Genomic DNA, 13,585 nt, shown 5'->3' with positions numbered 1-13,585 from the left:
AAGCAAGTATGAACCATAAATAAGCTTTCTACCATGTGTGGACTTTGGCAATGCCAAATGTGTGGACTTCATTTAACCACTGTGGAAGGCTTAAATTATCTGAACCAATACTTGGGTCCCATGAGCTGACAACTATGAATAATGTCCCAAGGATGATATAAGAGAATATGTGTAATAGGAACAGCTTGGGAAAGTCATGATACCAAAGTAAGCAGGTAAGTGTACAAAGAAGAAAAGCTTGAGGGCCTGGTTCTAGGAGTAAAACACAGAAACATACTTACCAGAATAGATGGTAAGGTTTCCTGAAGACTTGAACTTTGGGTGTTCCAAACTTGGTCTTCACTTTGGGGAAGTAAAACTCCTCTCACTAAAGAAAGAGTAACATTAAAGAACATTTTTAGTTGAGACACAATTGTACTTGAGGTTCAGGGACAACTAAAAACCAAGTTTTTCCTTTTCATAGCTTACATTTGGGTAGAACAGATGGGGAGTCGCTTAGAAAATGCTTGATACTTTATTCAAATATTGTACTTATATTAGCACAACCTGTCTAAATTATAAGACTCCAACATAAAATAAATATTCTCCCCATCATTACATTTAGGACACTCCTATATTATTTTCTTTCCTTTCTCAAGCAATTTTTTACTCTTTTCAAGATTCCTATGAAGTAGTTGCTTTAAAACTGATTTTTTTCATTTTAATAACAAAGTTGAACTGAAATTCCAACTCATTTAGTTGATGCTAAAAATGGAGAAAATTATGCAAAACTATTTCCTTTTTGGCAGAAAGTGCCTTTGAAAAAAGGGGTAAGACACCAGAGAGTTTATCACTATACCAATACTAAGCCAAAAAGTTAACAGAGTAGATTGTATAATTTAATTCAATAAGATTTACTGAATCCTTGCTAGTTACCATGGACTTTGATGAGATTGAGGCTATAAATATTAATAAAGTCAAGTTTCTTTTGTGGAACTGTTCCCTATGTCACAGATAAATACATATTATAAAACAATATGAAGGACATTTATATAATGTATGTGAACACAGACAAAAAAGAAAATGATTTTGCCTGGAGGAGAGAAGGAATCAATAAAAGCTAAAAAGAAAGGATTGTCAGAAAGGTGATCTGGTGCATACACAAAAACAGAAGCAGAATCTCTCTTAATTCACCTGTTCACTGACATAAAGGGATCAAACAGAAGTCAAAGACCCTATTTTTGGAAAATGTAAGTATTTTCCAAAATTCTTTCTCAACTGTGTATTCAGTTATCTTGTCTTCTATGGAAAACGAGTAGCATGAGATCAAAGATGAACATATCTTTTAAGATGATTGAGTCACCTAGAAAGCTGCAGCCATTCAGAACTCTGAAGCTGGCAAAACAAACAGAAATGGATTTTAGGAATAAAATTCTGAGCAGTTGAAATGTACATCTACTGAAAGGTCAAAGCACCTGAATTAGTTTGTACTGGATATCCTAAAGCTTTTGTTAAACTTGCTTGGAAATTCTGAGAGAACTGTTGACCTCTTTTTTAGGACACCTTCTAGGAAGTAGCTCCACCCCAGGCTCCACATAAAAGGAAGACCTCACTATGTTGTTTATGGATTTAGTTTCCTAAACAACCTCATTTTGCCTATGGCATATCTTAATCCTCATGCCATTCTTCCACCAGAAACCCCTGATTGATCTACCCAAATTATCTGCATGGCTAAAGCGCCATTCATATCAGGATGGCTTCTGTCTCATGCAGTCTAGAGAGTGCCAGAACCATATATATTTTTGGAAATTAGTTTTCCCAGAATATATTGGAAAAGAAACTAAAATTGTACAAGGACTTAATGGTTATCCAACTTACCATCAATAAGCTGAAGGGAGTCAGGATCCAGATTCAAAGAGGAGGTCCCCAGCAAAACATTCTGGTGCAGTGTCTCAGCAATATAATCTCTGAAGTTACTAATTGTATAAACAGCAGTAGGCTTATCATCCAATTCCACAAGACCATGGTTCTCCACCTTGTTGGAGTGAAGGCTAATTAGGTCCCAGGTGGTATTGCTGATGGCATCACCATTGAAGGTAACTGCATAGTGAACATCTATGCCACTATGGATGAAAAGAGAAACAGATTAGGTCCCACCAAGGAAACACAAAGAAAGGAGCTTTGAACCCACCAAGAACAAACATTAGACCTAGAGGGAGAGTCTCAAAAAGCATGGATTCCATCACCATTCTCTGAAGACTCTGGGCAACCTTTAGCCATCCCCTTCTTCCCAGAGAACAGAGGGTTATAGATCTAAGAACGTGGAAAGGGGTCTAAGGAGGCTGCAGAGTCAACCCTGCACAATACCTGAGCATATTCTTCCCCCATGTTCTCACCCCTTCAAAGCCAACTGCTCCTTTTCCCTATCAGCCTGCTTCCTTCTTTCCCTGTTAGCCTTTTTCCTACCTGATTTAAAAGAACAAAACAAAACAAAACCCTCTAACTCTACTCAACAATGGGAAATCCTCTCATATCTCTTTATTACTGTTGCTGGATGAATTATGTACTCCACAATGGGGAGTGAAGCAATGAAGAAGCTTAATTACTATGAACTAAAACATAGTTGCCTATTGTGAAAGGAAAATATGAAATATTTGGAGATAAAGCAAATTGATGATGTTTTTTAAAATATCATGCTAGAATATTTTCTAATAAGACAGTTATCTAAGTCTCTCAGGAGACATACTTTTGTTTTATAGCACAGACAATTTACAGTCCTATAAAGTTTAATAGTGAATTGTAAAAAAAAACCTACTAAAATGTGATGGGTTTTTTGGCCTGATAGGAACGATAAATCCAAAGTTTATGATTTTACTAACCTGTAGGGCATTTAGCAATGTTGTATCTAACTTAACAATCCTTTTCCAATTAACTATATATACTTCTTTCAAATGCTCTAGAAACTAGCTCTCATTTTTCTGCTGGTTCCCCCCTTAATGTGCTGAATAAAAGTTTGACAAGTGCTAAGAAATAACTTTGTCTAGGAATGGGGCCTTTTCACTATCTTTCCACAAGCAAAAAAAGAGATTTCTTGGAATAAAGGATAAAGTGAAAATAATTAGTAGGAGATGATATGTCATTTGATATTTTCTTAGTCATTTTAAAGAAACATCAGAATATAAAATTTTTAAGCCAATAGAATTACTCCTTCTAGACACTCAGATTTATCTAACAGCTAAAAACTAACACTTTTGTAAGTGCTTACAATGTGACAGGTATTTCACAGGCTTTAATCTCACTTAATATTCATAATAACCTTATGAAGGTTTTATTACCTTCAGATTATTATTAAGAAACCGAGCTTTAAAGAAGTTAAAAGACTTGCCTAAAATTTCACCATATATAAGGGATAGATAGAGTCAAGATTCAAACACGGATCTGCCTGACTCCAGTACCTGTATTCTGAACTACTTTGCTATACTCTCAGTAACTTTAATTAAACTATTACCAGAAAAAAGTCATTATGAGAATGGCTTTGCTCTACTCATCATTCTGGCTTCCAGCCAGTCTATGAGACACAGCCATCAGAGGCAGTACCCAGCAAGCCATACCAAGATCCTTCCAGAGGAAAGGAGAATACCACCCTCCCAAAGATAAACCACTGAAGGCAGATGTGCAATGGAAATAATCTGCCACCTTCAGACATTCTATAGGAGCAAAATGATGCCCAAAGCAAAGCACTCAAATAAATTAAGCACTTCCTCCTCTGAGCTCACTTATATATTCCTTGATTACAGCCTTTGCTGTTTTGTAAAAAGATTCTGTTTACAGTGACTGCCTTGCAGTCTCTCCTTGAGTTTCTATCTCCAATGTTTGGCTTGGTACCCGGCATTAAGTGCCTATCAAATTAACAGAAATCTATACCTGCCTGAATATAAAGAGAAAACTGCAGCCTAATTAAGGTATTCATATATCTCAAAAAAAAGTGTCAGGATAATGAGAAGTGTCTCATAGAGTCTAGAAAAAGGGTTAGTCAACTAATTTATGCTACCATTAGTGAAAAGTTTCTGATCAGTGTATTGTGCCTTCCTTGTAACACAGATCCCTAGATTGGAGACAGCTACAACAGGCTAGCATGACTTTGATACTGGCCATTAGGATCACCCAACCTCCTTTCTCTGATCTCAAGCTTGCAAAAGGAACTTTTGATTATAATTCCCTACAGATTGTCCTATGGGGAAAGAACGCATGAGCTAAGCCAATGCAATAACTAGTCAGTTGGCAGATATATTTCTTGCTTTAAATAGATCAATCAGCATTGTATTTTGTGGTTTGGTAAGCATAAATTGGTCTCAAGAGACCTCTCCTTCCTGGGAACACTGGCAGTTCTGGTCTTGTCCAGGGACTACAGGGGAAGCCATGAAGGTGTTACCCCTCACCTGCCACAGAAGCAGCCAGGCATGATACGATGTTCCTGTCCCACTCTAAGGTCAGTAAGGTTTTCCTCCCAGATCTGATAAGCTACCACTTCCAGCAGGGTGGTTTAGGGAGCTTTAAAGTGGTAATTGAGCATTTTGACACCCAGATGCCCTACTAAGTGGCGAGACATCTGCTTGTCATCTGTAAATTCCCTCAAACCCTTAATTTTTCATATCATAATATGTTGATTCATGAGTAATTCCTGATCTCCTTTTGTAAAGAAATAAATTCAGTAAAACATGCTAAAATAACCAAATGATGGTCCCAATGTGAAATAAAATAGTATGAGGGACACTTACTGGTCAGAACTTACCACACCACATGTGTCCCAAGCATTTAGGACACAATACCTGGCTCATAGCAGTTCACTAAATACTTTTGAAAATAATGAAAAAACAAACGGTCAATTTTATTCAGTAATGCAGGCAGATAAGACCATTGAATTTGTGCCACTTAAATGACAGTATGTGATACTCCTGACTTAACCTGAAGGGTTTTTAAGTCTCTAAATATGAAAGAGTAATTTTTCACCCTAAAGAGCATGCATATTATCCTCATACATTCGTGTCTTCTGGGTAATGATTTTAGGGACACTGCTTCACAGCCAGAACACAACTCTGTGAGGATGTGCATGCTCTTTCCAAGCTCTGTGGGTGGGATGGACCATGCCTACATCTCCAGAAAGGTGAGCTTCTCCTTGGGATCTATGCCCAACCTATTAACATGTTAATATGGCTCTAAGACTCTAAGGCTCTAAGGAAGTGGTGATAAGGGAAAAAATGGAGAAGAAGAAAAGGCTGTGCCAGTTAGCACTTGAGCTACAAAGAAAATCAGACAAGGCTACAAAGAAAATCAGACAAGGAGAGTCAAGCCTTTACTGACAGCCTACCATGTGCTTTGCATGACTTTTAAATAGCATAGGGAGAAGACCAAGAGAAATGTTCCTGGATCAAGAAATCTGAGCAAATCAGGCAGTCTGGGGTAGATCACTAGCCTTACTCTTTACTGGCAAAATATAATTTGTCTCCCAATGTTTCCCTTGGACTTCTAAAAATAACACTTCTAATATCATCTACCTTGTCTAGTAAGGATAAATTCTTTAAAGAAGATAAAATGCCTCACAGAGATACTGCAATTTATTACCAAGTTTTTGTCCTGGAAAGAGAACTCAAAGTAATGCTTGAGGTATCAGAAAACCATTTATTCTCAGATCGGAGAACTTCAGCATGACCCAGAACAGACTTAGTTCTGGCATGGTAAATGGAATACAGAGACATCTCAGGATGAGGAACAGAATAAAAGCCAAGAGTAAAAGAAAGTACGTAAGACGCAGAATACACACTGGTGACAAAACATTATCTGACTGAAGAAAGCTATGCTGGCTCTCTGCACTCAGCAACTCCAAGTTAACCAACCATCACCATAGTACCATCATCTTTCATCTACTAAACTGAAACAACTGCTATGTAGAGGAAAGTTTCTCTGTCTGACTGCTATTTCCAGAGACATCAATCATGTGGAGGTGAAATTTACCCTTATTCCTCACCTCTAATGCCCTGATTGGCTGTTTGATGTGTGCAGGTTTTAAATAGAAAAAATAATGATACCACATCTCGTGACAACTGATCAAACTAAAGATATTTCAGAGAAACTCAGACATCCCTTCTTCTCTCATACTTCTATTAGGAAGAAGGTACATACTTACAAGGCCTGGAGCTGAATTTTTGAAGTGTGTATACCAGGCAGATATTTTGTTTATTCACTTCAAATGGGTCCTAATAACTTAAAATAATGTGTGCATCTTGAAAGAGGTACAAAGCAAATAGAAAATTTCATGTGTATATAAATGCTTATGGAGAGAGAGAGGGGTGTTACATATTATATAAATAGACTATTTCTGTGCCACACATTCATTCACACACAGCTCAAAATAAAAGTATACCAGAAAGTTATGAATAAACTCCACCAACTGGTTAATATCTGACAATACTAAACAATTTTAAAAACTGTACTTAGGTTAACAATTCTATCATAAAATCTAATGGTTTCATATTGAATTGTTGTCTGTGTCCCGATGGAGAACTTAGCACTCCGCAACTGAATACCATTCTTTGATCACAGGATTAACATCAGAATTCGGGTTGTTTTAACATTCTAATCTCCCCAAGAGGGCAGCAATTAAACAATCTTTTGGTTGAATATTGACCATCAACACATATACCTATAATATAAACACAGAGCAGTCTGCATATACTAAGAGTACAGAAACCCAAATCCTGATTACTTTGGGCAAAATATCTGATACCCTCTAGTTACGTAAGCTACGGCAAATCAGTTTGCCTCTCTAAGGCAAAATTGCCTCACCTCCAAAAGGAGAATGAATATTTTCACTATCTTACAGGGATATAAGAAAATAAAATGAAAAAACAAAAGAACCCGTACTTTGACATATCTCTGAAAGCACTTTTAATTAGACTGTGTTCCTAGATGATGGAGACCAACAGTTATTCATTTTTGCAGGCACAAGGTTTGCCCAATTAGCAGACACTTAGTGAATATTTGCTAAAATAATATAAATGAAAATGAGGAAGTCAGAAAGCCCTTTTCAAATATATTATATTTATATCTTATATAAATGAAGGCATAATGACATGGATTGACCTGGAGTGTATTACATTTAGTGAAATAAGTCAGACAGAGAAAGATTACTCTATGTTAACATTTATATGTGGAATCTGAAAAATAAAATAATCGAATGAATATAACAAAACAGAAACTGACTCACAGATATAGAGAACAAACTAGTAGTTACCAGTGGGACGAGGAAAGGGAGGAGGGGCAAGATAGGGATAGAGGATTAAGAAATACAAACTACTATGTATAAAATAAATAAGCTACAAGGATATATCGTACAGCACAGGGAATATAGCTAATATTTCATAATAACTTTAAATGGAATATAATCTATAAAAATACTGAGTCACTATGTTCCACACCTGAAACTAATATAATACTGTAAATCAACTATACTTCAATAAAAAAATAAAAATATTTTAAAAAGATATTACAATGAAGAAATATTACCGTATCTCTAAACATCTCTGTACTTAGCTTATGAATTTGCTTCATGTTTTCTATATTATGGTTATCAATCTTTCAAGAGAAAGTAAATTTTAAATAAAGTTGAGTTCAAAGATAAAATGACAAGCAACCTTCACAAGGGGAATTGACTATGTTTTTATATTATGCTTCTAAGAAGTTCCAGAGAGCAGCTGTTTTCACAAATGAACTATGATAGAGATCAGCTTTCTCCCTTTCATTTACCACTTAAAATGACACTTGATTATATTATTCAATGACAATAGTATACTTGAAAGTGTTTTCATTAATGCCAGTTTTTATTCCAATTTTAAATTAAGTATAACTCAATATTTTAAAGTATTTGTCATAGGCTATATTGTACAGCACAGGGAATATAGCCAATATTTTACAATAACTATAAATGGAGTATAGCCTTTAAAAATTGTGAATCACTATGTTGTACACCTGAAACTTATATAAAATTGTAAATCAGGGCTTCCCTGGTGGTGCAGTGATTGAGAGTCTACCTGCTGATGCAGGGGAAACGGGTTCGTGCCCCAGTCTGGGAAGATCCCACATGCCATGGAGCGGCTAGGCCCGTGAGCCATGGCCGCTGAGCCTGCGCATCCAGAGCCTGTGCTCCGCAACGGGAGAGGCCACAACAGTGAGAGGCCCACATACCGCCAAAAAGAAAAAAAAAAATTGTAAATCAACTATACCTCAAAAAAATTTTTTTGATTTAAAACTAAATAAAAATAGATTAAAAAATAAAAGTACTTGTCAGTCAGCAGCCTATGACAGAAGTCTGTAAACTACAGCCTGTGAGCTAAATCCAGCCCACTGTCCATGAGTTAATGGATTTTATATTTTAAATGGTTGAAAAAAATCAAAATAACAATATTTTGTGACGTGAAGATCACATGAAATTGACATTTCAGGGTCCATGAATAAGTTTTATTGGAACACAGCCACGCTCATTCATTTTCAATATATTGCTTACATCTACTTTCATCTGATAGTGACAGAGGTGAGTAGATGCGACAGAGGCTGTATAGTGTGAAAAGGTTTGAAATATTTACTATCTGACTCTTAACAAAAAAATGTTGGCCAACTCATCTGTAAGGAGATGAACAGTGATATTGGAAGTAATAAAGAAATTAAGCCACACTCCCTTGGACCTTGGGCTACCATATTTTCTGAACTACCTCCTCATTAGGTGGACAGTATAGAAAGAGTCAAAAGTTACTCTACCTGCCATTTTCCTTAGGGGATCTGAAAACAAAAATGGAAAGTGTTAAGCAGAGTTTAAGAGCGTTATAATTGTCATATAATTCATCAAACTACAAGTTCTTAATGTATTTCCTCTGAAATGTTTCTTTAAATGAAAATGCTTGTATATACTAGATAATGAAAAATTCCTGTACATTGAAGGAAGATAGCAAAGGTGGAGAAAATATTCTATTTTAAAGTCAATAGTCTTTACTGTCTTCAAACTTGTTAAAAATACTTTTAAACAATTAATATATGGTTATCTCTTTATAAATAAACTTTTTTTCAGTAGATCAGCAGAGAACTCCAGCTATTGGCACTAACAAAATTGGGAATACTTTTGGGGGGATACAATGTGTTATGTGGTATTAAAATGAATAAAAGAAAATCAGATGGTATATAGTAAGGTTCTAAGGGGTTGGGAAAGGTCAGGACTGACTAACTTATAGGATATTGCATAGCCTTTAATATTTATTTATTTAATATTTATTTATTTAATATTTATTTATTTAATGTAGTAGAACTTCCCATGTGCTATGCATTTTACAAAAATTAATTCATTTAATCCTCATGAAAACTTATTAAGGACCATGAACATCCCCATATTACAGGTAAAGAAACTGAGAAACAAAACAACTAAATAATGTACCTAAAGCATTTAAAAGTATTTTTTAATAAAGCAGGATTAATATAAATTGTATAAATTATCTTTTTTATACAAAGAAGAAGTTAAGGCTTGTTAATTTATCCAAAACCATCCAGCCAGCAGTGCCAAAGGCAGGATTTAAACCTAGACAAGTTGATCCCAAAGGCCAAGTTGCCTTTCAAGTGTTGCCAAATGAGAGAGGACTTCAAAAGCCTCACCTTCTCAGGCTCTCATGTGAGCTTTAGTCATAGCTGGAGGCAAGTATCCTGTGCAAAGGGCTGAGGCTGAACTGGGAGACAGGTCGTGGTGTGAGAGTAGGTGGAGGGTCAATTTACCAGGCTTGCCCTCGCCCCTGCACCAATAATTAGCCGAGTGTCCTTAGATAAAATACTTAAATTCCCTGCGCTCTGGTTTCCTTGTCAGAAAAAAAGGAGGATAACAGTAAGTATTTCACAGCATGGCTGTTGGGATTAAATGAATTAATATAAATACTGGCACACTGTGCTCATAAGTGCTTGCTATTATTTCTGGAAAACCCAGAAGTTGTGACAAGACTATGCCAAAGATGCATACACTGTTAATTATGCTCATGCTCCCCTGCATCCAACAGGTGGGCCACAGCTACCACCCACACGCTCCAAACCTTCAGAGGACTCAGTCTAGCACAGAGGTTAAGAGCGAGAGCTATAAAGTCAGCCACTTTGTTTCAAAATCCCTCTTATGCTCTAACTTAAAAACTCTCTGACCTTGGGCTAATACTTCATCCTTTTAAACCTGTTTGCTCCTCTGCAAAATAAGTATTAATAATGATATTTTTGCTGAAAGAGTTGACGATTATGTGAGCTCAGGAATGTGAAGCGGCCAGAAGTATTCACTCAGTAAATGTTCACAAGTATTATGCTGCAGGTCGTAAGTAGGGAAGAAATGTCTTAAAAAGAGGTGTCTGGGGCTTCCCTGGTGGCGCACTGGTTGACAGTCCGCCTGCCGATGCAGGGGACACGGGTTCGCGCCCCGGTCCGGGAAGATCCCACATGCCGCGGAGCGGCTGGGCCCGTGAGCCATGGCTGCTGAGCCTGCGCGTCCGGAGCCTGTGCTCCGCAACGGGAGAGGCCACACCAGTGAGAGGCCCGCATATCGCAAAAAAAAAAAAAAGAGGTGTCTGATTTACCCAGAAGTGTTATGTTGATGAACACATCCCTTCCAGAGCGGCCATACACGGAGACGTCAAAGTCACCTTCGTGTAGCACTGACGAGCATTAGGAGCACGCTGAGGTCACATCTAATCTGACTTCAGGCTCCCTTCAGTGCCAAATAAAAGCAGTGTGACTTGTCAGCAGCAAGCTGGGGACATGAATTCCTAAGTTCTTACCCTGGCCCAACTACAATTTAATATATCTCCTTGAATATATTATTTTGCCTTTTTCTGACTCAGTTTCTTCATCTGAAAAACCAGCATTAGGAACATGAATTTATAGGGTTGACATATACACACTACTATATATAAAACAGATGACTAATAAGGACCTACTGTATAGCACAGGGAACTCTACTCAATACTCTGTAATGGCCTATATGGGAAAAGAATCTAAAAAAGAGTGGATATATGTGTATGTATAACTGATTCACTTTGTGGTACACCTAGAACTAACACATTATAAATCAACTATACCCTAATAAAATTTTAAAAAATAAAATTTTTAAAAAGGAATATGAATTTAATAGAATAGTATTGAATTACAGTATTCACATCATTTTGAATCATTGTTAGAGTATACATAATAAACACAAAACGATATTCCATTTGAAATAAAGAGTTCCACAAAACATGTGCATTGTTAAAGTCTATTTACCTAAAGTCAAGTACATGAATGTCCTTGTAGCCCAGTAGCCCAGTAAATGCATCTTCCACCTGTTAAAAATAAAAATAAACTTTATAGCTATGTAGAAATGTAAAAAAAGTACATAGAAAAAATGCTTTTAAGAGTCGAATATAAAGTGCCCTGTTTACAGCCATTAGAAGCTTGTACACACATATGGATATATGTGGATCAGAAAGTTAAGAAAATTATAATTGTTACAATGTTAGAAAATAGTTTTTACATCACTGGCACATTTTCCTTTTTCATTTTGATTTTTAAGGTTTTGATGTGCTTTAATATTAATTTTTTCCAAATTATAAAAAACACACTTCTATTGGCAAAGCACTGTTTTTTCCCTTATGTTATGAAATGTGAAAAAAGGACGGGTTTCAAAGAAACTGTAATAACATTTTTTAATGTAATTATATGGATTAGAAGTCTGGCCACACATGGACATATATACACTACCAAACGTAAAATCGATAGCTAGTGGGAAGCAGCTGCACAGCACAGGGAGATCAACTTGGTGCTTTGTGACCACCTGGAGGGGTGGGATAGGGAGGGTGGGAGGGAGACGCAAGAGGGAAGAGATATGGGGATATATGTATATGTATAGCTGATTCACTTTGTTATAAAGCAGAAACTAACACACTATTGTAAAGCAATTATACTCCAATAAAGATGTTAAAAAAGAAAGAAATCTGGCCACAGCACACACGCTAACACACAGTCAGGTGCTCATTTCCTCTAAGTGTAAAATGTCTGGTGGCATCTGTTTCCTACTCCTACAACACAAGGGACTGTGAACACAGCTAACTTAAGAAAGAAATCTGCAGACCTGGGCTTAGGCCTTGTTGACTGCTTGTCACGAAGGAGGTTATAAAGCAGTAACTGGTCAAAAGATCAATTTATGAGCATCACAACTGCAGGAACCAGTTTTATCTCTGAGTTTTTAAAATCAAGCCACATAAATCAATATAAGCTCAGTGACTAGAGTGGGGGGAAATGCTAGATTGGACCAAATACCTAAAAAAATCAGTTATGCATAAATACATATTTAACAAAATCAAACATTTTATTCACAACATTTCAGAAGGTGACAATCTCACCAGATGAGTCACTAGGGGGCCGACACTAGAACAAGAGAAGTTGTTAGTGACATCTCTGGGCATCTGCTTTTTTTTTTTTTTTTTTTTTTTTTTAATGTTTTCTTTTTTTTTTTTAATTTTTATTTATTTATTTTTGTCTGTGTTGGGTCTCCGTTTCTGTGCGAGGGCTTTCTCTAGTTGCGGCGAGCGGTGGGCCACTCTTCATCGCGTGGGCATCTGCTTTTAAAACCAAGTCCACATATAATCAGGAGAATGGGATTTTCTTAAAATCTTGGTTCACCGAAGATATTCATGCCTTGCAGATAAATAATCCAAACATGTGAAACTTTTTAGCTATAATAATTGCCTTGTTTCATTCTCTGAAAGAAAACTGAGAAGTACTATTAATTCTCGGAGGATGAGGCTGGGGATAGAATCTGCAGCACTAGGAATCCAAAGACTGAGGGTTAGTGCCAGCTGTTTTTACTGGCAGAGTGGCCAGGCACAAGTCTTCTTTCATATGATTAATGCTGCCCTGCCCACCAACCACATTAGTTTTTGTAAGGTTAAAATGAATGTAGCTGAAAGTACTCCATTAATTGCAAAATGCTGTACAAGTGCATGTTATTATTAATACTAAACCCAACTCATCTGGGGTTTTGCCATCTCTTGATTCAAATACATATATGTATTCTAATTAATCATACCCAGTTAGCTATGTACAGGTACCCAGTTGTAATAAAGTCATTCCACTTTATTAACATCAAGATTAGTAACAGGTACAATTTACTGAGTGACTGCTATGTACCTGGTGCTTTGATATAACATTACTTCTAATCCTTTCAACAATACCAAGAGATACATATCTTTCCCATTATATGGTTGAGAAAACTGAGACTCTGAGATGTCAACTAATTTGTCCAGATCATGCATTTGGTAAGTGACTGAATCCAAATTTGTTCAATCCCCAATCTTTCTACTGAAATACATGCCTCATCCTCTTTCCCCTGATAAATATGGTTTTAAAATTGGGACCAGGACTGGGAAAACTGTGAGGCTCACCACAACTTCTCACCTGAATTAAAATGAAGGGGACTCTGTATTGATATAAAGGAAGGAACACTTTCAAAGGAAGGAGGAGACCTGATTTTCCCTTCTACTCCTAGAAGCTGAAATGAAATGAC

The 13,585-nt window shown here is 36.6% G+C and overlaps 1 protein-coding gene across 1 annotated transcript in view; it reads right to left on the bottom strand.

Moving 5' to 3' along the window:
• The window catches only part of IMPG2 (interphotoreceptor matrix proteoglycan 2), an 81,010-nt gene that overhangs the window by 25,193 nt on the left and 42,232 nt on the right, over window positions 1-13,585 (bottom strand). Inside the window, exons 8-11 of the mRNA XM_065876762.1 lie at window positions 11,305-11,363; window positions 8,791-8,811; window positions 1,858-2,102; window positions 282-367 (exon numbers count right to left, since the gene is read on the bottom strand). Of these exons, the coding sequence (XP_065732834.1) occupies window positions 282-367; window positions 1,858-2,102; window positions 8,791-8,811; window positions 11,305-11,363 (411 nt within the window). The remainder of the gene's footprint in view (window positions 1-281; window positions 368-1,857; window positions 2,103-8,790; window positions 8,812-11,304; window positions 11,364-13,585) is intronic.

This window comes from Phocoena phocoena, chromosome 4 (assembly GCF_963924675.1).
Source record: "Phocoena phocoena chromosome 4, mPhoPho1.1, whole genome shotgun sequence".
NCBI lineage: Eukaryota > Metazoa > Chordata > Mammalia > Artiodactyla > Phocoenidae > Phocoena > Phocoena phocoena.
This window is presented reverse-complemented; position numbering and strand designations above follow the sequence as displayed.